The 26210-nt window shown below is 45.7% G+C and overlaps 1 protein-coding gene across 1 annotated transcript in view; it reads right to left on the bottom strand.

Annotated features, from left to right (window-relative positions):
- Positions 1 to 26210, bottom strand: part of LOC109292689 (opsin-5-like) — a 65251-nt gene that overhangs the window by 31815 nt on the left and 7226 nt on the right. Inside the window, exons 2-5 of the mRNA XM_019510257.1 lie at positions 16815 to 16902; positions 9786 to 9948; positions 8596 to 8723; positions 2117 to 2445 (exon numbers count right to left, since the gene is read on the bottom strand). Of these exons, the coding sequence (XP_019365802.1) occupies positions 2117 to 2445; positions 8596 to 8723; positions 9786 to 9948; positions 16815 to 16902 (708 nt within the window). The remainder of the gene's footprint in view (positions 1 to 2116; positions 2446 to 8595; positions 8724 to 9785; positions 9949 to 16814; positions 16903 to 26210) is intronic.

Below are 26210 nucleotides of genomic sequence, written 5' to 3'. Positions count from 1 at the left end.
CAGTTCCCTAAAGAGACAGGCTGAGGGTGTGGTCCCGTGTGCTGGGCCCATCCTAACTGAATGGTCACAGCACAGAGATGTAAATCACAGTGTCACAGGGCAGAGATTTTGGGGGAGAAACCAAGGTGGCTTTCTGCCACATGCTCCAGGAAGGGGGTCGGCTGGATGTGAGGCACCCCCTAGGAGGCACTCAGAGCCTGGAAGGTGGTCGGGTGAAGTGAGGTGGGTGGCTCAATGCAGGAGCACCCCCTACTGGGGGATCCCCTACTGGCCCGCCACAGAGATCATCCTCAAATCAAGGGATTGTCGATCATAGATGCAGCTTCAAGCAGGTGCCTGGCTTGGTGCTCCAAAAAAGTCAGCGTTTGAATCAGTGAGCAAGACCTTACTGTGTGCAAGTATCACCCCCAGGAAGAAGCTTCCATCTGTCACCAGTGACGGTGGCTTTGCCAGCCTGACTCCAAGTTTCTCCAGAATAAAGGACAATGCTCTTCTTGACAAATCAAGGCAGCTCTGGGAGGAGCCTGTCACACGGCTGTCACAAGATAAGCTGGGCTTCCCAACCTTTGACTTGTACTTTCCTTTTATTTTTATATATAATATGCTTTCCCCCATCATGTCTTGTGCCTGGTTAATGTCAGAGGAGAGGTGAGTAGCCTCAAAAAAGATTATTTTTTATACATATAATGAGAGATTTGTACTTGTCCTGATTCTGCATGTTTCATTCATGTGTCACTGCGCAGGGAAATGGCACTAGCTGTCTCTCTCCCTTCCTATTTTCACATTCTCAGTTATTTATTAGTTGCATTTTCCAAGTCCTCAGGCATCCTTCTCAGCTGCCAAAGCATTTTGGGGGCATTTGGACACTGATATATGTATTTTTTTTTCCTTTTGGAAATGAAAGAGATGGGACAGAGCTGCAAAATCTGGATTCAAGTGCAAATCCAGTTTTAACAAAAATTTGGAATGTGGCATCTTCAGCTTTGGCTTTGGGCCCAGTACTAGTGAGGAGCAATCAGCTTCAGCTTTTGTAGCCTTCTACAGCTTTTCTGTTGAGTTTTTGGGGACGTTCTAAGATGAGATTCTGTGCCTGTAGATACTGTGTCATTTGTAAATATGTGTGCATTCACTGCACGTGTGCACCTTAACCTGGTAATTATGTGCCTGACAGAATCAATCAGCCATCTGCATATGTAATTGCACATGAAAATTTGGCATGCATTTGTACATTTAACTTGTCCCTCGAACGCTCCCTCAGCAGTGGTGGAGGCGTATCACCTGATGGCGCCTGGCATCGATAAGAGGAGGGTAATGCAACCTCGTATTTCTGGCAATCACTGGTGAAGTTTGGAAGGAATTGCCTTTGTGTGTGTTGCTTAACTGGGCATGTACAGAACTGGGTGTAGCATCAGATACTGGCTGCTGTCAAAAGAGGAATGCTAGACTTGAAGTGGCAGTGACCTGATGCACTAAGGCAACTAATCCTGTGTCACCTCTAGTTAGTGACTGGCGTTGGGAGTTCAGCTCCTCTTGGAGATCACAATAGTGAGAGATGGTGAAAGCCTCTTAGATCACCTACCAGGACCCCAAGCCCAGAAGGGATGTATTGAGCATTAAACTAGTGGGTGATCAAGAAACAGTGGAAGGACGATACAAAGTGCCTGATGCTTTCTGATGTTGCTGCAATACCAAGGAAACAGGCTCCATAGCCTCTGTCCCTGCTTATACTAGAAGTTGTGCTTGAGCTGCAGAATTCTGTTCCCAACTGGCTTGAAAGGTGAACCTCCCTAGAAACTCAGCTAGTCCAAATTCACAGCTACCCCCAGCTGCTTTTTTATATGTGATAAAACTTTGTGCTCTACACACACAGATCTCAAGGGGCTTCACAAAAGTAAAGCAGCATCGTGGTTCCCATTTTTAGCTGAAGAACTGAAGGCAATGAGAGGGATAGGGGCCTGCCTCAGGTCAGGGGAAATCTGTGGCTGAGCTCAGAGCAGAACCCAAGTGTCCTGCATCCCAGGCCAATAAGCCTCTCTGCGTCTCCTCAGTTAAGAGTCTTCCCATATGTGGTGAGAACTCTCCCAGCGATGCCCCCTGCCCTGCCCCACTTTCCTACCTTTACAATCAGGCTGTGCACACTGTTGTTTTTGCTCTGTGCAGACATATGTTGCTTCACTGCTCTTCGGGACACTTTCACAGTCCAAAGGATGAGTGAGTAGGAGACGACAATCAGGAGACAGGGGATGATGTAACAGAAGATGAAGAGAGCCATGACATAGACCATTGCCTCTCTGGTCGAAGCTTTCCACGTAATGCAGCAGGCTGTTCCATAGGGCTCTGGTCCATAACTGCCCCAGTCAGCTAACGGTGCTATAGCAAAGGCAAGTGCATAGGCCCAAACGCACAGTAACAGGATGCCAGCATGGGTGGGAGAGAATTTATTGCCTGCAAAAGAGAGAGATACAGCTGAGCTAAGGAGAGGCAACATATTTCTTGCACCCTCATTCTGCGCTCTTTGATGCAGGTTTCTTTCCTTCCAGGCAGTGAATGCACTCCTGACTGTTGTTTTAAAAGACCCAGCTACCCCTTCCCTAATGTTTTCAGTTTTCATTTGCAAAGCAACTGATTTGAGAAATGTGGCAAATATACTAAGGGTTTAGACAAAAGTGTAAGTTTGGGGTCCTAAAACTTGTGTTTTCTGGTTCAGGTTTTCAAAGGGCTTTGGGAAATGCAGGTTTTTGAGCGTGCAGTTTTTTTGAGGAGCACATATTCAGGCAGTAAATGGTCTGCACAGAGAGGGCTCTTTGGGTATGTACACATGTAGGGTTTCATGCAAACAGCTGCACCTGCAAATCTCTTTCGGAAGCCCTGTAGTAGGAGTCCCTTAAGGGCAACGTCAGTGGAAAGCTCCAGCCTGGAGGGCTGGATCTGCATGTTTCAGTGTTAATCTGCTGTTGATTCATCCATACGCTGATTATGCCCCCCACACATACTGCCAAAGTAATACTATAGCAATATTGATTGTAGTAAGAGAATAATGTGACTCTTGGATATCTGCCACGTACAATGAATGGAATTCAGAATAGAAACCAAATGTGCATGCCCTGAAGGCTGATACTATGTGTACCTGCAACAGATTGTTTTCTGGGTTTTTCTGTATGCAGGACGTTATTTAATGTGTTTTTTTAATTTGGTCTTTTTCCCAGCTGACTAGTGATCATCACTGTTTGTTCAAGACCGTTACAAAACACAGATTAGTAGATATGAGGCCCATATTTTCAAAAAAATACATGTGGTTGCACACTTAATTGGCATAAAATCAACCTGAACATATACACTATCTTGGTCGTGTGGTAGTACCTCTAGGTTCTTAGCATGCCATCAGTGGGCATCTTCACATTCTCCAGTAAGGAGTTCCATAGTCTTGGCCCTATTGCCAGCCTCACCCTGAAGCCTGGCAACTTCCAAGTTCAGGGAGGAGTACAGCTGTGGAGGGGGGTCATTGTTACAGAGAGGCATGCTTTGAGGTATCTTGGGCAGTCTCTGAAACCTTGGAAGGCAAGGTGCTCCTGGCGGCTATTCGGAGAACAGTGCTGTGTTCTGGAATTACTAAAGCTCATACGCAGACCCAGCGAGGGGCAGACAGCCCACCTGGAGGCACAGGGGTCCAGAACAGTATGGTCAGGCCTGCTTGATAAGGTGGGTCTCAGCCTTCTCGCCACTTGTAAAGAAAGAGAAGAGTTTTCACAGTCATTGTGATGTACGTGTTCAGTTCCAGTGAGGGCTCTGCGGGAACTCTGTATTAGCAGCCTCCTTTAATTCAGGGCACGGTGTTAGTGGCAGCTAGGTTTCTAAAGTATTTCCATCTTCTCACTCAGAAAGTTCATCACTCTAACGTCACTTTTACTTTGGCTAGTTTCATCTTCATAAAGGTGTTTGTCTCATCTGGGCAGAGGGAGATGGAGTTTTTTCTCATCAGAAGAAATGATGATGATTAGTGACCTACTTAATTCACAGTTTTCACAGAAACCACAAAAAAATGGCAGTATGTGCAATCGCCAGGAAATAGTCCATCAGTCGTGATTTCCCATGCAAATTCCTGCAGATCGGTGCAGGAATGCAACCCTAATTTTCTGTGATTCTATGAAGTCAACTCCCTCCCAAAAAACAGCCAATTATTCATATAATACACTGTTTTAGAAACACCCAATCCTTACCATGATACTTGGACAACACAGCAATCCCTGCATTCATGTGCTTGAGACTTACTGACTGTCTGCAGCGATGGCGGGGCCACTCCGCCAATCTGCAGCGAGGGGCAGGGCCGCCAGAAAATGCCCATGAAATTGGCCCTTCCTGCCATAAGCAAGCCACGAAAATGGCTTCACCTTACTGCAAGTGAAGTAGGTCCCTAATGACGATACCCTCTGCACCTTGGCTGCTGAGGCCACAGCATCTCAAGTTTCTCCTCAGCATCTCCACATGGTGGGACTGAGCTTTGGGGGAGAGAATCCATGGGCGAGCAGTCTGGACAGAGAGCAACAGTCGTCCCTCACTATTTTCTGCAAGCATCCAGGACTAGAGTCATTTCAGAGAGGTCTTGTACCAATTGAGCATCTTTCCTTGCTGTTTAGGTGCCTGTTACCCATGACAGCGAGTCAAAATGGGACAGAACAGGCTTTCAGGCAGTTAGCTGCTGAGAACTGAACTCTTTCCACTTCACTATAGGCAACCCCAGCGAAATGGGATGATGGAAACAGCAAGGCTACAGGCAGCCCTGCCGAAGTGTCAGACTTTGGGCAAACAGCCAGAGCTGCCTGCCATTGACCTGTGACTTGTGTCCAGCCAGGAGGATGCTGCAGCAAACACGCACGGCATGGCCTTCCTCAGCAAGAGCAAAAGCAGCTGGCTTTAGCTCAGAAGGGAAATGCTGGAAAAGAACAGGGCCTGATGTTCCTCAGAGGAGCCGAGAGAGTTGTGTGAGCATTAATTAATAAAACTCTGTGAGGCTCCTGGGAGATGTGCACACACGTACTGCTGTCCCCAGCTGACAGAGCAGAGAAGCAGGGAAGAGAGGGAGGCTAACTGACATGCCCCAGTTTGCACAGCAAATGCCAGTCAGTTCCAGACTTCTGCAATGGCTGGATAGCCCTGGCTTCCTCTTCTCTCCCAGAGTCCATGTAAATCAATGCCCGATTACCCCGGTGCCTTGGAAAATGGGTCTGTTCAGCCTGAGGTTTGTATTGTGCAAAACGGAGGCACCCCAAGAATGAGCTATACTAATTCTTGACTTATAATAGTCTTACAGGCAAGACAGGAGGGCACCAGCATTTGGATTATTTAACACTAGACCGAACTCTTGCCTATCCTTTGTCTGTTAGAGGGACTGTCTTTGGAGTCAGGGCAGCCTTTGAAGTCAGAGCTGTGACTTCCTTTGTCAATGCAGCACCCATTATTGATATACCAAATGCTATCTTCACTGTAGATGATGCTGATAATGATATGGAGAACATGTTGAAGTGAAGCCCTTTCTATTCAGGCCCTCATTGGCCCCATGGATGATGGCTTGAACTCTTTCACCTCCAGTTCCAAAAATTTTGGGCCATCCAGGAGTTTATAGGCTGAAAGATGCTGAGAGCCCCTAAACACGGCTGGAAAGAAGGATTAGGGAAGCAGGCAGAGGGATATTGCATCTGGGAATGGGGAGAGGGGAGCAGAGGAAGATTGGGCCTTTTTATTTCAATTCAAATCAGCATCATAATCAGAACTGCTTTCATAAAAGCCAGATTGTTCTGCACAAGGGTGGGTTGGGCTTTTTCTCGCTGTCTCTCAATTCTTCCCTCCCTCCCTTAAATCCTACATCCTCTGTTCTGCCAAGAGCTTAATTGTAAAGAGCTAAATCTTCAGACATATGTAAGAATAACTTTTATTTTGAATCTATGCAATTAAAAATATGCTGAGATTAGTCATTTCCTAGAGGAGAATGCACAAGTGCATGCCAGGCAGATAAGCTCAAGATGCCATGCAGGCAGCACTGGAAAAATCTCAAGAGTCGGACCAGAAATTGCAGAGGGAGATGGTGCTGGTACCTGGCTGTCTTTTCACGTCCAGTATTATTCTTTATCTTTCCTTCCACCTTTTGTGATACTTTCTGCAACCATAAAAAGGAATCCCAAGAGCCTTGTGCTGGCTGCAGCTGAGATGACTCCGTTCCAATGCCAGCTACAAACTGGACTGTCATTAGCCAGGGTCAAGTGAATGTTGAGGTGGCCGCCACTCAGATTCCTGCAAAAGTTTGCAGGCAAATCCTTATGCCCCAGCAAAATAGTCTTCTTGAATATGCAGCTGCAGGGTTCAATGTGGCAAAACAGGGGTTTGAGCTCTCCCTCCCGAAGGTACAGCCTCCCAGAGAGCTCAATCCTGCTCTCGCCAAAGTCATGAACAGAACACAATAGTTCAGGATCAGGATTCAATTACCCTTTGAGAAACTGTTGTGTAAACTAGCCTGGGCGTCCCTTCCTGGGCCCACAGTATTAGAAATGTGTTACTGTGTTCTGAGCATGTTTAAATCACTAGTCTGCCAGACACCGTCACAAGATGGATGCCAGCGTAAGGGGTGACTGAAATCCTGCTATTTGGGTCTTACCATACCCACTCAGCATCCATTCTGGGCTACAGCAAAAGGAATTTATGGGAGAATATATCTCGGAAAATTTGTCTGCAAATCAAGTTAATATCTTTCATGTTTATGATATTTATATTTCAGCCTGTAAGCCAAAAGCCACTGTGAAGATATATGCAGGCAGGCAAGTCCAGCTGCCTGAATAAGACAAAAAAGGGGCAATTCCTGCAGGAGGAGAGCTGAACACTTTGGCTGCAATTTCAGAAGCTCCCTCTTTTGTGGGTGCAGTTTGTACCCCGTGTTTTCTCCTAAGTTTGTTTTCAGGTAAAAATGTGGTCTGTCTCTAGGAAAATAACTCTTCCTACCGCCAGTCTGATCCTAGAGTACTGATGATTTAAATAGAGTCCAATAAATACTGTTTATGGTGGATCAACATAAAAGATCAGGAGGTTTGCACATCTGAATAAGACGCATACAAGCCATGGCAGCTCCATTTCTTCTGTTTTAAGAAGCTGCACACATGGAGCTCTCCCTGCCGTGGCACTGAGGTGGAGTTTACACCCTACGAGCCCTGTCTTTTGGAGTTTCTATGAAACAACTGACCTTGCAGCTCAACAAAACTTTGCACCCCTGGTACTTCCTGCTCTGCACCAGCTCAGCTCCTAACGAACCTCTACCTCCTAGCAAACTGTAGGGCCTGCTTCTGTCCCAGAGCTCCAGTAGTTTCATCAAGACTGCTTGGGGTGTTGGGATGGGCCTCTCTCAGTAAAGACACACCTTGTACTGTGACCTGGGTCATTTCAGAGATCAGGAATGTTGGTGGATTCTGAAGGTTGAAGGACTCTGGAAGATAACACAGTGCCAACAATGCTTCCTTTTAATACAAGAGTGACTCAGCTGGACTGCCTCAGCTCTCAAGGAACATGCATGTTTTCTCTAAGAAATTTCCACAGTGCATATGACCTTCTTGCATATATGATATAGATGCATCAGATAAAAGCTCAGACATTCAGAACTAAGTATACATCTGTGTGTGCTGCTTGAGCCTAAGTTGAGTCTATGATTATCCTCCTATAAGCTGACAGGACTTCAGGTCCAGCCTTCAGGTCCACCACCAGGCTGATGGTGATGATAAGATGAAACTTGCATCTGAATGCAGACTTGCAGCCATAAAACAAGAAACTTCCCAAATCGGACACAGGCAATACGGCCGCTGGGTCAAGGCAGAGTGAGTGACAGCTGTGCCATAAGCCCGTGTTAAATAACTTCCTTCAGTTGCCAGAGCGGGTGCATCTACATGTGAAAATAGTCTGGGAACAGTTTACTCTTGAGGCACATGTCTACATGTTCAGAGATGCAGGAGGAGATTTGCTGCTCTGAGCAGCAGACTGCTTCCGCTCCCTGCAGCCCTACAATGGGCTCCTGCAGCTGCCGGGGGAGCTCTAGGCTCCCCTTCGGTACTAGCCCAGGGGCCAGGAGACAGCTGTCTCCTGGCAGAGCCTGGGATATTGCTTCCTGCCCCTGGGAGCTGCCTGCTGCTGGGGTGGGCTCCACCACCAAAGCATGGGTGGGGACAGTGTCCCTCTGCCCCAGCACCATGGAGCGCCTAGCCCCCACTCTGCGATCGCAGAAGGATCTCCCAGCCCGGGCCCTGTGACTGTGGGAGATAAAGACCCTCAGCAGCAGGCAGCTCCTGAGGGCAGAGAGCAATCTCCTGTCTCCTGCTGCCCAGCAGCACATTTGCTCCCAGTCAGGTGTCTACATGTGTGCTACTGCGCAGTAAGTAATCTCAAATAAATTTGCTACTTGCATTTGCAGGTACACAGATACTTACTGCACAGTAACTAGCTTTACTGCACAGTGAAACATCTCATATAGGTGCACCCAGTGACTCTCAGACAGACAAAATGTGGAAGACTGAGAGGAGCTGAGGGAACATAGGGAGGGAGAGGGTAACGTATCTCGGCACTTACCATATGTTGGGTAACAGACCTTCAGGCAGCAAACTGTGCTTAGCACTGTGAGACTGGTTAGACTGCACAGGCCAAAGAACACTCCACAGAAGGCATAAAACGTGCACATTGCATGGTCAAACAGCCACCTGGAAGGAAAAAATCATCAGGTCAATCCAAGCCCTTTGTGTTCATATAGCATGTTAAGCTGAGGCCTCCAGCTCCTTCTCTGCATTTCATTGATGCAGTCTTGCTCTTCTGGCAGGCTTGTGACCTTGTATCAGTTGTAGGGAAGTAATAAAAACAGCTGGCATGTCCTTAGTACTTCTCATCCAGCTGCCAAAGCTCTTTACAAAGGTCAGGAAGGATCATTGTCCCCATTTTATAGATGGGGCAACTTTCTTTGGGGCACAAAGAAGTGGAGGTATTTGCCCAAAGCTGTGCAGCAGGTCAGTGCCAGAGCTAGGAACAAGAATGTAACAGGTCTGTTTTGGAAGGACAATGCATGTAGCCAAAATACCTGTATTAAAGCTTAGTTTGGAGACACACAATACTTTAAGTTACAAATCCTGCTGGCATAACATCCTGCTATGGCATAAGGCAAGGCATCTACAGTTTATGACCTGTAACTGGCTCCTTTGGGACAACTCTGGCTTCTTCCACTGCCCCAGTGGTTCCCTGCAGTGTCACAGGGATTTGGACTGTCACTCTCAAAGCCCGGCAGGTCCACCCCTTGTTGGGTAGTAGAGACAATGTGCAACCTGCAAATGATATGCTGGCAGCAGCAAGTCTGATGGCCAAACCAGGATCAGCAAGGGGAGCAGTATGAGTCAGCACAGGGAATGAGAAGGGAGCTATGTCCAGAGAAGAGCACACATATAGGGCCCATGGCAGGGCCAGCAGTAGCTACTTGTGTTCAGGAGAGTATTAGCTAGGGAAGAGGAGGGGACAAGCAATGACTACTCCCACAGCTGGGGCCATATCACATGACATTTAGCTCACTGTTGAGGATAGGTCTTAGGCCTGGCCCTGGGAATAACTTCCTACTGTAGACGAATTAACACTATTTTCTCCCCATTCACACTGGATTCATTCCACGAGATTTACTCCAAACAACCCCTGAATTTGGCCCCCCTGAGAATTCATCAGGTCAAGGTAGGCTCTTCAGATTGGCAACCCACTTGAAGTGCAACGGCTTTCAGCTGAACTACCTGTGTGCAAAGAAGGAGGGGGTGGCCAGAGGGAAGAGCGTCAGTGTCATGCCCAGGTCACTGACGGCCAGATTCACGATGAAGAATTCGGCAGGCTTCAGCATGGATCTCTTCCGATAGGCCACCAGCAGGAGCAGGGAGTTCCCAAAGAGAGAGACGATGCCTGAGAAAGTTAGAGAGAAACCAACCTGTAAATGCTAGCCCAGCTTGCCAGCAGCAGGATCAGTGAACGACTGGGAGTGGGAAGCATCCCTGTAGGTAGGTATGAGTCTTGCTGGTCACAGGCCATCTCACTGTGGGGTTGTGTTCCCTTAACCAATCCTCTATGTGTACCCAGAGGCCAACTCTCCCCCGCCTGTCTGAATGTGGTGAGGGGAGAACAGATATACCTCACATGCACAGACCTTGGGACGGGCCTTAAGATTGGCATAATGCTCTGAATAACATATCTTCTTAATTCTTAATCAAGGGGAAACTGAGAAACAGAGGAATTTGGGAGTATAGTGAGTACTTTGGGGATGCTCCTCCAAGATGGGCATGATCAGCAAAGCTCCTAACTCTGCACCTCTCCTTCATCTCAGCACCTTATGCATTGGTTAATGAGTACTCAGAAATCAGACTGGTTGGAGACAAGATATGGGACTGCACTAGAATTCAGTTCAGTCTGTCTGACCAGCCTCTTGGAACGAAATAGTTAATACTGGGTGTGCTAGGGCTGGAGTCTTTTGTACTACCATAGCTACATTATCTTGTAGAATTGCATCTGTTCTCATACTAGCTCCCCCTACACCTTGCTTTAAGGAGCACCAGGTAACCAGCCAGAGCCAGGAACTTGAAGCTGTCTTGGATGCATCATCTGAAATGTTCCAAGGACAGCAGTGTCTTCAGATTGTTCAAGGTCTGTCACACCCCAACATGTGACATATTTCTTGGACATGCTGGTAAAGAAAGTGGCTTTTAAAAGTTCAGTGCAGAACATCCACAAAACTAACTCTCTATGGCATCAGGCTCTGAGTGTTGAGGGCAACTTTCAATGTCATTACTTCCAATTGCTGCTAGAGATGCTTCAGAACACGAGCCCAGGGCGGCAGGTAGATGCATGCAGGGCACAGAGTCCAAGACAAAACTTGCTTCTGATGACTGAAGAGACAAGCCCAGCCATTTCCATGTAGATACATGATGTGTATTTTGCTGCTGCTGTTGCGACATGATGCCAAGTAATTAGGCATGTTTGTTTGCCAGGAAGAAATTAAAAAATCTCCCTAGTGTGAGTCTGTGCTGTACAATGTTGGGCTTACAAAGTAAACGAGGATATTATGAAGATTAAGGGAAAATCTAGCATAAACGACAGGGAAAAGCTGGTGTTTTCTTTTCAACGTATTAAAAAAAAACCCAGCAGTAATTAAATTGTTATGCCCAGGGTTTTCTCATGCTACTAAGCAACATTAGTTTCATTTAAAGTGTGTTTTTATGTATCCACAAAGGGGCCCCCAGCTACTCCAGGGGCAGGTTACATGGTACTGGAATTACTTCCTAATGGATTAGGCTGTAAATTAAATATTCTGATTACAATTTGCATACCTAAACTGCATAATGGCTAATACAAAGATCTTTTCCTCAATACATTAGCAGTGGAGCTTGCTCCTGAGCACACTGTGTCTGGGTCACTTAATGGGAAAAGATTTGGAAACATTTGTTCTTGTTTCCAGGCCAGTGAGAGCTCTGTAAATCTCTCTTGGCTCCTTCCCTCACATCTTTTTGCCAGCTTTAGCATCTTCTAGGATCTTTAGTGGCCATCTAGAAGGACCTGGCATTCTCAACTTTACCATCTCCAGCATAGTTGTGAGTGGAGTGCAGACCTGTTTCTTTCCATGTCTGCTGTTGTGCCGATCTCTTGGCTGGGATGAGATAGGAGGTCATCTAGTCTCAAAGCAGGACCATCCCCAACTGACATCCCTTCCAACCCTCATTTTCTATGATTCTTCTCCATATGGGTGCTTCTGTGCACTCTTTCATATATGTACGACCAGGGGTGCATATGTACCCAGGCTGTGGTCTACTGTATACTACATTCTTCCAGCAGCTCTTTGAGTGTGTCTACCTCAGGGTTCCCCTGTAGCAGCACACATGCTTCCCTTTCTGCCAGCAGAGTTACATCCGTTCTCCTGAGCTAAAGTAGGCTTCTGTTGATGCCCAGCAGCAGGAAGGTGCAAGTAGATGCTCCCATGCACTTTCAAGGGTGCACTTTGTGCTCCAGCAGCACAGCAGATGCAGTGGAACCAGGGATGTGTACACACTTAGCAGCCACTGCTGCCAACCCACCAGCCACTTGAATTTCTGCCAGCAAATCCAGTTCTGCATGTTTCTGCAAGCGTGTATTCTGTGTGTGCATTTCTGGGGCTGCGTGGACGTGCATTCATAGATTGGTTGGATGTGCAACCCAGCATTTGCTGTACTTGCACACCTTCCAGGTTGCAAAGACCCTTACGTGGGACATAAAAGTGGACCAACGTTCCTAATTAACATATGAGCTCAAGCTGTATAAAATAATGTAATATCCCTGTCTTAAGTGTCATAGAATCATAGAAAATTAGGGTTATAAGGGACCTCAGGAGGTCATGTAGTCCAACCCCCTCCTCAGACCAAGACCATCCCCAACTAAATCATTCCAGCCAGGGAATGATCATTGTCAAGTCAGGCCACAATTCCAGATCATTTGTCAAGCCAGGCCTTAACCTCCAAGGATGGAAATTCCAGCACCTCTCTAGGTAACCCATCCCTGTGCTATACCACCCTCCTAGTGAGAAGGTTTTTCCTAATATCTATCCTAAACTTCCCTTGCTACAACTTGAGACCGTTGCTCCTTGTTCTGTCATCTGCCACCACTGAAAACAGTCCAGCTCCATTCTCTTTGAAAACATCCTTCAGACAGTTGAAGGCTGCTATTAAATTCCCCCAGTCTTCTCTTCTGCAAGCTAAATAAACCCAGATCCATCCACCTGTCTTCATAAGTCATGTGCTCCAGCCCCCTAACCATTTTTGTTTCCCTTCGCTGGACTCCCCCCAACTTGTCCACATCCTTTCTGTAGTGGAGGGCCGAAAACTGGACATGCTATTCCAGATGTGGCCTCAGCAGTGCAGAATAATTACTTCCCTGAATCTGCTAGCAATGCTCCTACTAATGCAGCCCAGCATGCTGTTAGCCTTCTTGGCAACAAGGGCATGCTGCTGACTCATATCCATCTTATTGTCCCCTATAACTCCCAGGTCCTTTTCTGCAAAGCTGCTGCTTAGCCAGTCAGTCCTCAGTCTTTACCGGTGCATGGGATTGTTCTGTCCTAAGTGCAGGATTTTGCACTTGTCCTTGTTGAACCTCATGAGATTTCTTTTGGTCTAATCCTCCAATTTGTCTAGGTCACTGAATCCTAGCCCTACTCTCCAGTGTATCTACTACTCCACCCAGCTTGGTGTCACCTGAAAACTTGCTGAGGGTGCAATCCATCCCATCTTCCAGATCATTCATGAAGATATTGAACAAAGCCAGGCCCAGGACCGACTGCTGGGGCACTCCACTTGATACTGGCTGCCATACTGTAGCTCTGAGCAATTGTACATAAAGTGTAACTCCTCCTTCTCTTTTCCCCTCCCTGTCCTTCCTGAACAGTTTGTACCCATCCATGACAGAGCGCCAGTTATGAGAGATCAAACCAAGGCTGTTATTCCGATCATGTCATAGTTCTTTGACTGTGCAAGGACTTCCAGTTCTTCCTGCTTGTTTCCCAGCTCCATGCATTTGTGTGCAGGCACCTAAAGTAACCAGTCAATTGCCCTACTTTCTTAGGAAGAATGAGGCCTCCCCTGCTGCCTTCTCCTGCTTCCTCCAGGTTCCCCACTTACCTCAGGGCTTTGTCCTCCATCCCCTGGCAAACCTAGTTACAGCCCTCCTCCTCACTGGGTTAGTGAGCCTGTCTGCGAAAATGCTCTTCCTTCTCTTTGTCACATGGATCCCACCTCTTCCTAGCAAGCCTTCTTCTTGGAACATCCCATGGTCAAAGATGCTGAATCCCTGCTGGCGACCCCACCTGCACAGCCATGTATTGATCTGCAGGATCTGTCCACTCCTGCCAGGGCCCTTCCCTTTGACCAGAAGGATTGAGGAGAACACGACTTGTGCCCCTGTCCCCTTCACCCTTGCACCCAGAGCCCTGTAGTCACTCTTGATCTGCTCAGGGTTACCCCTGGAAGTATGAGCAACACGGGGTAGTAGTCAGATGGTTGGATGAGTCTCAGTAATCCTCATGACATCTCCACTCTGTGCTCCAGGCATGTAGCAGACCTCCCGGGACAACAGGTCAGGCTGGCAGATGGATCCCTCCATCCCCCACAGAAGGGAGTCTCCAACCAAGAATAAGAACAAGACAAGTACAGGAACAAGATTTTCTGTGCTCTGGGGTTTGTGATGGGTGTGCTGTTCCTGGACTGACTTACCTCCAGAAGAGGAAGCTAATCAGACTTGGATAAGAGGAAAGTAAGTATGCAAAATGCAGATCCTTAGCAATAAGACCCCTTGAAAAATCACAATGCTGATATTGAAAATCATGATATTTAATTATAACAGGCTGGGTTCTCTGCTTTTTTCTCATGGCCCTAGAGTCTTTAAGAAGCTGTTAGGTCATATCTGTGGAGTAAATGCTTAGAAGTGCAAGAGCTAAAGACTTCAGTCGTTGAATGCTGAGACGCTCCCTTATTTATGTGTCTGCCAGAGTTGTGGGTTCACGAGAAACATAAGATTCATGATAAAATCCTAAGAGCTGCCAGCACAGCTACTGGGAACCTTTCAGCATTACAGTGGCCTGTCGCGCACAGTCCCAGTTTATTGGAGAAGAATGGAATGAAACTCTAAGGATGTGACCAGCCTGGCTTTCAGCTATGAAGGTGAGTTCAGAGGACAGGGCAGGCTCCCTGGTTTGTAGGTTTTGGAGATGGTCTTAGAGACACAGGGTGAGTTGTATCTAGTTCAGGAGCCCAGGCCTGATCAGATGACTCAGGTGATCCCTTTATTCAACAAGCAACTTTTTTCCAGAGACAATCAAGTGATTAGTCCGTTCTGTGTCTGCCAGGAGACATCCTTCTGTTCCATGCAACTTTAAGTGTCTCCTGGCAATATCTACCCTGCCTTTTACTTGGCAGAACTGACACTGATTAATTTCCTTTGCTCCCTATTGAAACCCACAGGAGACAAGTCACGTGTAAGACAGCTGCACGGGACCGTGCACCAAAAGTCTGTGCTCGGTTACACCAGTAAGTATTATGACTGCAAACAAGTTGCTCTAGATTTACACCAGCGTCACAGAGCAGGATATGACCCTGTGAATACTGGGCAGCCCTGGTGCTCTTTGTAAAGAGTCCTTTGCTTTTTTTTTTTCCTGGGACTTATCTTTCTCCATACCTTAGTGCCTGCTATAGGACTCTTCTCAGCTCACACTTTTTTACTGGAGCTGAGCAGAGAAAGGCTGACCATCTCCAAAATCTGCAATGTTTAAAACTTCATTTGGTTTCAATTAGGGGAAAAAAAGACATTCAGAATTCCTTATTGAAAAGAACAAAGTCCTGGCAGTGGGCCAGCTCACTGGAGCCACAGGTCCTGAAAACCCTGAGGTCCCTGGCCCTAGACACAGCGGGAGAGTCTATACATCACCCTATGGCAACATAGCAACTGTGTCTACACGAGATCAGCTACATCGCCATAGTGGCACACTCCCCAGGGATAGCGCGCCGTTACAGCAATGTAGCGACAAAATGTATCCGTGTGCACAGCACAGTAACCATGCATACTGCACCATGCTTTAGTACTTCCAAAAAGGAAGTACTAAAAGCATGGCACCATAGCAATATTGCTATATGGCAGCGTGTAGACCATGGGCGGGCAATTATTTTGGGCAGAGGGCCGCTCAAGATGGCTTGAGTTTCAGCAAGCCACCGAGGGCCGCATGACAGGCAGTCCAGGGCCGATTAATATGAATTTTCTAAATGTTTTAGGGGTCCCCCAGGCCAGACAAAATGGCCTGGCGGGCCGCATTTTGCCCACCCCGGTGTAGACGTACTTGGTGAGCTGCGTGTCTACACTAATACCCCACACGGAGCCATAAAACAACTTTGAAAGTCTGAACATGTAATTTTGATTTTGCTTTAAAACTTTCTACAAAATTTTTCTTTAAGTTGCATTTTGAAAGACGTGTATAAACTTTTGATAGTGTGATCTGTGTCTTGTTTAAAATGTTCAATAGAAGTTTTTAATTGGAAGTTTTTAATGCTATGAATGGTAGACTACAAATCTAAGGAGCCTTAATTCAAAAGGAAACTACCAACAGATTGTTTTTATCAAAAACCAGAACACAGCAGTCTGACATAAGATATCACATGGACTAGGCATGGTTTTATCCTAAGCAACAGACTTCAAAACATATTTAGGTTTTAAAAAGAGGCTTAAATGTCTTAAAGAATGCTTTATTTAGGAACTAATAGGAATGGAGAGAGCATGTTCTCGGACCTCAAAGTAAGCTCTGAAAGTAAGTTCTCCTTTGCTCCCTTCCCATACAAGAACAAGCCTGTAGTTTAAACCTACTCAAAAGGTGCTAGATTTTTTTCCTTTTACAAATAATGTCTTCCATGAGCACTCTAAAAATCTTCATTCTTTAAAGTTTAAGAAAACCATTTACGGCTAGAAAACATCCTACAGTTGGTTAGTTCTAGCTAAGTCACGTTTCCTAATGGTGTAAGTCTTTGTTTAGTAATTAAATGTTGATATAAGTTCCTTTTGTGATGTTTGCAAATATTTTGTAGCCAAATCTCATCTAATAACTTCAATGTGCTATTGCAACGTGAATGCAAATATAATGCCATCACTTTTAAATGTTAGTGAGAGTGAATGCAAGGAACCCAACAAACTCTGCATCAGGCATTTCAGTAGTCTGTGTTGTCCTTGATGAAGGTGGGCATGTGACTGTACAACAGGCAGTCTTTCCTTACCAAAGAGTGAATAAAGGGTTCCAAAAATGAGGTCTTCTCGCTCAGATAAGGTGGAAATGAATGCTGAGGAGTTGGAGGCATTTCCCATCTGCAACACAGGATGCAAATATAAGTGAGACTGATTTTTGGTTAATTAAAGAATGTTCAACTTCCCGAGGGAGGACTGCTCTCGGAAGACGCACTTTTGGCCCAATGCCTCCCTCAGGCTGTGGCTAAAACAAAGCCAGCTGCCAGAACCGCGCACACATCATTGGCGCTGTGAATAAAGGAAGCGACACAGTTAATACAGAATGTGGCAACGAGCTAACAGATTGTGCGCTGGGCTGATAATAGGATCAGGCTGGACTGCATAGCTGCTGGTAATCTCACTCAATTACAGTATGGTGTATTTAATTACAGATTACACTGATTAGCTACATGGTAATGCTTTTTAAACCTTCCAGCTTGTGTACTTTACATGAGTAAAAGGCCACTTGCCGATCCAACTGTCCCATGTTTCTCACTATGAATGACATCCCAGCCCCATTTGAATTAAGGGGGGGGGAGAGAAGTCCTATTTTACTGAAGAGGCTGTATGGAAGATTTTGCTGACCGTTCCCTTCTGCCTGTGGAAGATGCACACTCACGGAGAGGGTGGGCTCACACCCATTAAACCTAATTTCTGGGGACTAGGTTTTCAGTCAAGCTCAAGGCATCCGCATTCAGTTTGCATTTCCATCCTTCTGCCTGATTTGTGCTCATCAATAACCATGTGTGTACAAAAAACAATTGTAATCACCTCTCCTGGGCCAGTCGGTTCCACTCACAGAAGCAGGCAGGCTGAAAACATGTCCCTGATTTGCTGGCAGAAAGTCAGACCGGTCAATGATTGCTTGTTGTAATAAATACAAATACCAATGCGTGTCTTTGAAAAGGGAGGAGAAATATATCACCCCAAGCCTGGGTAGGAGAAAACTCTGCTCTGCCTCCTTTGGCTCTTCACTCTCCCGTCCGTATATATTTCAGGAATTCCATAAGAAATCAGGCTAGCCACTTGAGCAGTTTATTTGCTATTTAAGTACAATTTTTTGCAATTTAAGATCAATTTTTCAGTTGATTTTACAGTTCTCCATCCTTTCTGAGAAAGATAAGCTGAAAAGGCAGCAGTTTTCCATATAAAACTCTTTCAGAAAGGGCAGCAAACCTAAAATACTGTGCCTTCCCTCTCAAGACTATCTTTGAGCCCAGCTGCCCTTTGGGTAGACACGACTTCCACCTGCAAAAACAAATAAAAGTTGCAGGCAGCCAATTGCAGGCTCACTAAAGCCAGACTCATAGGTTGGCATAAATCAGATGCGTGACAGGCAGCGTTTGCATCCTAGGCAGCAGTGGTGGCGGGGCTGCCAACAGCTGCTGCCAATCTTGCAGGCCCTCTACATCAGCTCCCTGGGCTGATGCCCCACTCGCCCACCCCTAATTATGCAACTGGTGCAAATTTTAAGCCCACACATTTTTCAAGGACAAAATCATGCCTGCAAAGAGGACTGTGACCTGAAATTCACCCCCAAACCAAAAACCATCCCTGCCCAAGGAGTTCCCGATCTACACTGAACCCAAGGATTGGTGACTTGAATAAGTAACTTCAGTGGGGTCACAAGCTTTCACCCAAGATGCTTAAGGGGACTACTCAGAGGAAGAAGTTGGTTTAAGTTTTGATCCTTCTCCCACTGAGACTCCATCTCCAATGGGATATGGATCGCACCCTTTCACAGGCATAGATGAGCAGAAGAAATTTGGTTGTTCTCTTTAATTAACTAACAGGTCCAAGTTTGTTGGCCTGCTGGAAGGAAGCAGGGAGAAAAAGACAATTTGCATGGTGTTTCTCCTTACCCACACATGCCCTCCAACCAACCAATCAATTCCTTATTCAATGCAAGAGTACCTCCCGGATCAAAAGGTTGAAGGCAAATGAGCAGCAGCTGGTCTTGAGTCTGAGTGATCACTATTATATAAAACCTCTTCTGTTGATGGTATTGTTTGGTGAATGTCTTTTCAAGAACTTGCATGGTGAGCTCACTACAAGAACCAACCTGGAAAACAACTTTCTGTCCCATCCGTGCTGCTTCTTGTTCATGAACTTGGCTTATTTTTAAGCTGGGCCAGCTCCCCAGCTCCCTCTCAATCTGTTTAGCTTCACGCATATCCATGAAAGTAGGCCATTTCACACCTGCCAGAACCAACCCTTCCTCCAAAGATTTTTACTCCAGGGGACAAGCTGGGTTCATTCTCTCTCCAGCAAACAGCTCTCATTTTTTGTCTTCATTTAGGACAGTTACATGCCAATAAGTTATGTAAACCTTTTGCATCTTCATTCACCCCTGCCCTTCCACAATCCCTCCCTGTGGCTCACAACCATTTTCTCCTCCTAAGTCCCTCTTAAAGACTCACTTTATTAAGTTAACCCTCTGGCATTGCCCTCCTGTCCTGCTTCCATCCATTTCTGTCCCCAAATTACATGCTGTATTACCAAATAAATGATGCAGTTTTAATCGCACACAATTTGCACTTTTTTTTTTTTTTTTAAAAGAAATTGATTGGCCTCTGGTCACCCGGTGAGTAGGAAAGAGAAGTGGGAAAGGCTGAGAGGTACAGAATGAGTGAACTCCCACAGGTCCAGCTACCATCACTAGCAGCTGTGGGTGCTCATCACCACCACTGAACACCTGGCCACGAGGCCCTGAGCATTTGCAGCTGCCCTGCTGCAATCCCGGCGAGCCAGATTCTCAATGTTCAGTGCAGATGAAGGGAAGCACTCCTGCTATGTGCCTGCCCAACTGCATATAGGTGTGCACCTAACTTAGCACATCTGGGGCTCTATGTCTGTCTTTCAAGTGTTGGATGAAAGACCAACACACAGGTTCAGCAACAAGCAGGGCCGGACTGTGCCTGTCCTTTTTCAGAGATGCATTATGAGGCAGGAGGAAGATGTAAGGGGTCCCCCCACACATTTCAAAGTGTGTTAACCAGGCATAACTGCTGTGCCGTGATTTAGAGGAGCTCCAGGAGCATACCCTCCTCCCTCCCTTACAAAGCATCCACGTAGTCCCACCTTCCCCTTCCTCCCCAGCCCTCACAGTACAGCCAGCAGGCAGGGGCTGGTACTAAGCATCCCTTCAAAATGTGCAAGTGCTGAGACATTCATGCATGCTATGAAGCTTGATGGGACATTCTGCCTCCCACTGCTGGGGATGTAAGGGCAAGACTCCTCCTTGCGCCCCTGAAGCAGAGGCACTGGACTCAAAAGTGGGATAGATAACAGCCAGTTAGACCCTGTAAAGGTTTTAAAAGCAGGAAGCATTTGATAAAAACTGCTCTCACCAGGTTGGTCACACCACCAAGTTTGTAGCTAAGCTGTCTGATTCAAGCTGCTAAAGAAGCTACCCACATAGCTTCAAATCTCACCGTTGACACAAGGGGTGTTCACAACCCATAGGCACTCTGTCATGTAGTATTTCTTGTATGACATGCAGCCCCTGAAGTGCAAAGAGGCTAGAGAGCCAGCACAGTGTTTCCACAAAACATTTTTTGGAGGCATATGATGCTTTATGCCATGAAAAAAACCTTCTGGAACCAACAGTGTATGGCTGCATCTCAAAGATACGCTAAGTACCAAGACTGGTGCATCTGTCTCGTGGTGTTTTCTTTTATAATGAAGTCCTTTCCTATGCAAGTCATCTCATTGTTATACTGCGGTAACAGCAAATTCCCAGGCCACAGCAGACTGCTGGATTTTCTCTTTGTCACTTAAATTCTAGCTGTAGATGTGTATGAGAGGGGGAGTTGTGAAATGGCTACACAAAGAGTATCACAGCCACTCCTGCTATATGTAGCAGGACTTGGATTTTATAACCACAGTGTATTCATTGACAGGAATGGTCTACTTTATGTTATTGGACACCATTTTCGAAGTCTTGTGATGTCTTCTCTCCTTATAAACCGGGGGCAAGATCCTCACTGTTGCTGCACTGGAGTCAGAGTGACACCAAGTTGCCATCATCTGAAGACCTGAACTCAGTTCTTCATTCTGTGCTGCAGTGTGAAACTCCTGAAACTCATCTGCATAACCCTTGAGACCTCTTCTGATTTCCGTTGCCAGGTAAAATATGAAATGGCACAAGAAGAACAATGATACAGACGCACCATTTTCTGAGAAACTGCTGAATCCCATTCTGGAAGGGACACCCAGGAGATGCCATCGCTGAAAAGAACCACGAATTTTCATCCCCTTCCAACATTGCATTGCTGTTTCTCATAGGTAATTTGTTTGTTTGTTTACTCCAGTAATTCCTCATTAAATTTCCTGCCAGGGTAGATCGCAAGAAACTAGCTTGCTAATGTCTGTATATTAAAGAAGAATTTAAAAAGTTCTGTTCACTTTCTCAGGGTGCCCGACTAAATCACTGCGCTTTATTGGTCTAATTAGTTTCCTTGCTATTTCATGAAGCTGAGCCAAAGGTTCCTGGGTGCTTAGAAAGTTAATAGGGGGTAGTGGAGTGGAACATTTGAGGGCTTTCAGAATATTCACTTCTTCAACTGATAACAAATAAATGGAAAAATATTTTGCTCCGTTTAAAAACAAAGAGGGGGGGGAGAGAAAGTAATGGCATAATTATATGTTTTAATAGCTGTTGGCCTGCTTCTGGGATGTTTAATGCCTGCAGTATTTCTCTTCTTTTTCTTCCACCTGAGCATCATGTGGGCAATCTAATAAGTAAGATGCAGGGCACTGAATAATAAAACAGCAGGCATTGCAAAAGGAACACAGGTGAAGGCACCGTGTAAGAATTGTCACCATGCTCTAAGGCAGACCGAGACCAACGGGACATGTCAATGGAGAGGAGAGATCCCACTCAGTGATGAAGTGGGAAGACAGGTGGGGTGTGCTGAGTACCTGCTCTGAGGATCTGCTTGGTAAGTGGTTGTAGGAGCCATTCAGGATAGTAGCTTGTTGAAGATAGCTGGACCCAGGGGACAGCTACAGTCATAATGTAAGAGCTGAGAAAGCAGGTGAGTGAGCCATTTGACAGATGCTGCTATCCTAGATGCAGGAACAGTTTGTCCCTAATTTGGATACAGTCATGAAAGGGAATATTAACTAGACAGACCTAGCCATGCACAGAGAGGAAGTGAGAGGAGCAGAGGTAGGCTAGCACTACCTTCTCTGCAGTTCCCGCAGTTTGGGAACAGTCTGCCTTGCCCACTAGCAGGAAGGTCTTTTCCAAGACATGGGCCACCAAATACAGTGTTTGAATACAGAGCTTTAGGCATGTGCAGGATCTGAATGCTTTAGTTAGGGGTCAAGAGTGATAACAATTTGGCTTCCTCTCTCTTTGGATCTTGAATGGTTTAACAGGCTCTGAGGGGTATAACCAGAAGGAACGTGATGGTTGTGAGAAGGGAAAGATGTGGGTAGGATATCAAGAAGCTGACAGAGTGTATCAAGTGCAAGATTCTCTCTCATCAACACGGAGGAAGCCCCAGTATTTAGAATTTTAAAGCTAAAATGCACAAAGGAATCATTAACATGCTGCGGAGAAATATCCCACCCTGCTCTCAGAGACCCTTGCTGAATTTTTACCACCTCCATGTTCTGTGAATTACTGAGCAAAGGAAGTGTTATTCGCACCTCCTTTTTGCAGATGGAGGAACTGAGCAGTCAAGTGATTTGCCCAAGATTAGTGAAGGGGAGTCAGTGTCAGCCTGGAGTTCAAGTTCTCAGGTTCCTGGCTCCCAGGCCTGTGCTTGGCCCACTAGACCACACTGTTAAGCGCAAAATGCTATTGAATTGCTAACAGACCTTTAACTGCAGCATCTCAATCAAGACATGAGACTATTTAGTGGATATCTAATGAGCTAATAGCTTTGGGGGATATAGTATTTCTTTCCATGAATACTGATGACTGGCTCTCACAAATGGAGCAACCACAAACTAGTATCTATACATAGGTAAAAATGCCAGACAGGCCTCCAAAAACAGCACTCAGACAGATGGAACTAATTACTTCAAGTAGCAACTAAATTGGCTTTGAGTGTAAATGTATTTTAAGACACTAATTAGTGTTAAACTGCCAACAGAGCCTGCCGATAGATCTTAATTCTCCAATTACTTCCTCCTGAGCACCACTGTTCCCTGGACCAGGTTGGCCTGGTTCATGACACTCTCAAGGCACTGGGTTGGTTCTCTGCACAGGTCACTGGGTGTTGGTTGTTTGGGTAGCTTTACCTACCAGTGATTATTGAGGGGCATCCTGTAGGAACATTTCAAAGGCAATGCTGGTGGAAGTGAGGATTGAAGGGGTGCCAAGCTATATAAATGCTTCAGTGATCATATTGCTCCCAATGGTTTGCTGTCCAAGCATCAGAGCGCAGCTTCAAGAGATTAGACGGGAGAGGCATCACATTAGTTGTTGTGAGTGCCCTTCTACACTGCTCATTTAGGAATCTAGATCCCGTCTACAAAGCAGCTGGACTCTCTAAGGAAACATGGGTTCATATCTTGGAGCCTTTCATCCCTCCATGGCAGATAAATTGACCACACTGCAGGAAATATGTGGGGGCCATATGGTATTTGAAGGGCACCAATGTGCATTAAGTCACTGAATCATGAAGACAGTTTCTAGCTCTAGATTAGGCTGAGACTAAGGCTTAGAACAGTGGTTCTCAACCTTTTCAGACTTGAGGAACCCCTCAAAAATGCCAGCAATTCTTCTGTTGCAAAGAACTCAGTAAAGACCATATATCAAAATATTTTGGATACTATAGATTTCTATTTGAAATCTCTGGGTTTATCTTCTGAGTCATGTTGTCCCACATAACAGTGCACCCTACACCACTCTTGAAAGGATCTCAAGGCTCACCAGGGTGTCATGGCTTAGATCTTGCACTGAGATCCAGCTTTCAAATTCAAATTTGGTTACAGGTTGTGCTTCGACTCACAGAAGGTCAGAAGCAGTGATGGATAAAGGGAAATGTTACCCCTCAGTTTCTTTTTGCTGAGTACTCACCATGTTGGTTTTGATGCTGGGTTGCACTTAGAGGAGGACCACAGGCAGAGGGGCCTCACCAGATTAACTGCCAAGATACCCATAGGTATCTAAAGCATGCAATCCCCGTTCCCTGCAACCCAGGATTCCCTGTACAACTGAACTCCATAGGGTGCAGCTTTGCCAGGTTCCCTCCTCCTCCTTTTTGTGCAACAGACCCATAGCAGTTGTCTGCCCCCTTCAGCAGTGCCAAGGGGACAAACTGCAGAGGGAGTCCCTGGGTTGCATGAACTAGTGTAGCCATCTGTAAGCCACCTGTCCCCCTCCAAGATGCAGAGCACCCATGTCAGTGGTGGCAGAACCAGAACATAATCTTAAGGTGCTGCAAGTTACCCTGGGACTGCTTGGCCCCAAGTCAGCCTACAGAGTAAGGTAAAGACCTTTCTACCTCCACACCAGGTCCTGTACTGAGTGGAGCTCTGCTTCCTGCCATATTCCTGCTTCAACTGTAAATGTCAATAAAAGAAGCAAAAATTCTTTCCTCTTACCTTTCATCCAAAGCATTTCCAAGCCAAATCCCCTATGGAGCTGCCATTTCTGCACAGAATACTGCTTAAGGTTAACGATTTCTAATGAACAAAGAAGAACAGGGAACAGTAGAACTGAGCCACATAATTTTGGCCATCATACTTGGGCATGTTCCAAAGAACATGTACAACACAATCTGAAACATAGGGAGCATCGACAAGCCACTTTTGGCTGCTTCTGCAGACATAAAGACAACTCTTGTGCTATTGGCAAGCCTTCAGATCCTCAGGACCTGCTTCATCCCTGCTTTTGGATCGGCAGCTTAGGTATGAATGTGATCTTAAGTCGAAACTCCTTGATGTGCATCCTACTGAGAGTCTTGCAATCCTGTCACACTCACTTTCCCTCATTCCCCCTCCTTGACCTCCTTGATAGGGAGAGAAAGGAAAAGAATTGTGTGTTGTATTAAGGACTGTTGCATCTTCCTGAATGGGCTTGAGTGGTATGGTGTGTCTGATTAAAAGATGTTCTTGGGCCACTTGTGATCATCTGTAAAATAAGGATCTTAGCTTATTTGTTCATGTTTCCCAGTACAAAAGAGCTCTCCAGTCAGATTACTCTATTTCTGCAAAATTCCATCTGATTGTCTCGGACAATTATTTTAAAAAAAGCTTCAGTGGAACAATATTTCCATTGTAAAAGGAAAAATAAATCACTACAGGAGGGTGAGGCTGTTTTAATGCTGCAATGGAAAGAGGTAGCCAGAAGCCAACATCAGCGTGGGTCTCCTGCTTTCCAGACCAGGACCATGTCTGCTGGCACCAAAGAGCTGTTAAGTGATCCTGGCTAAGTTCAGAGCCACACAAACACTGCAGCTAGCTGATGCATGCCTGGTTTATGTTGAGACAAGCTTTTAATCCATCCTTAAGCTAGGCTTTGATTTTCTGCACCCAAAAACCTACATATGTCAAGCAGGCAAAAATGCTGCCTGGTTGAACAGTTTGAGGTGACTATCTGTTTGTATGTACAATAAAGGTTCATGATTGCTTTAACAGATAGAAACACCTGGGTGCACAGAACAAAGTGTAGATAATTAAGAGGAAGCCTGAGACAGAAGCAATGGACCATTGTAACATCCACTGCATTTTAGAGAGAAACTTTAGCCTTCTGCTAGTATTATCCAAGACTACTGCTCTAACTACAGTCTACTAGGCATCGATTTTTAGGACCATGAATATACAGCTGTGCATAGGAAAAGACACAAATTAATGTGATTATACATGCAGATTGCTAGCTAAACACCTACTTACCCATCTGCATGTGAAAAATAACCCTATTTTGTCACTAATTGCATATACAAAGCAGACATGTGACCATGTACACTTTTTGACCTCTATTTACATATGCAGTTTTGACACTCGGGCTTAAAATCTCAGTCTGTGTAGTAAAAATATACAGTAGTATATCTGACAGTACTAAAAACATACAGGAAAAAAATTGAAGTTAAAATCTGCACCTTGGAGATTTTCCACTAAAAAGAACACAGAGCTGATGTCAGAGAAGCAACCCAAATACCCATTAGTTTTTACTTACTGATAAGGAAATTGCTTTTCAGTTTCATGGGCTCATAGCTAATATTATCCAGTTTTTCTTGTGTGTTTCTGTTTTATAGGTGTTGTTCAGTTTGCTTTGCAGTGGTTATTTTGGCATTATATTAAGCCTTGCTCCAGCCTCCTATATTTGAATATCTGAATTTACAGGGTGATTTAGCTGCATTGATTTTTAGACCAGTTGTAATTTGCAAACGTTTGTTTTATCCCATTTTCAGACCCCCCCCCCCCCCCTT

This window comes from Gavialis gangeticus, unplaced genomic scaffold (assembly GCF_001723915.1).
Source record: "Gavialis gangeticus isolate Ggan-Ray unplaced genomic scaffold, GavGan_comp1, whole genome shotgun sequence".
NCBI classification, from domain to species: domain Eukaryota; kingdom Metazoa; phylum Chordata; order Crocodylia; family Gavialidae; genus Gavialis; species Gavialis gangeticus.
Note: the sequence above shows the minus strand (reverse complement) of the source record. Positions and strands in the feature narration are given on the sequence as shown.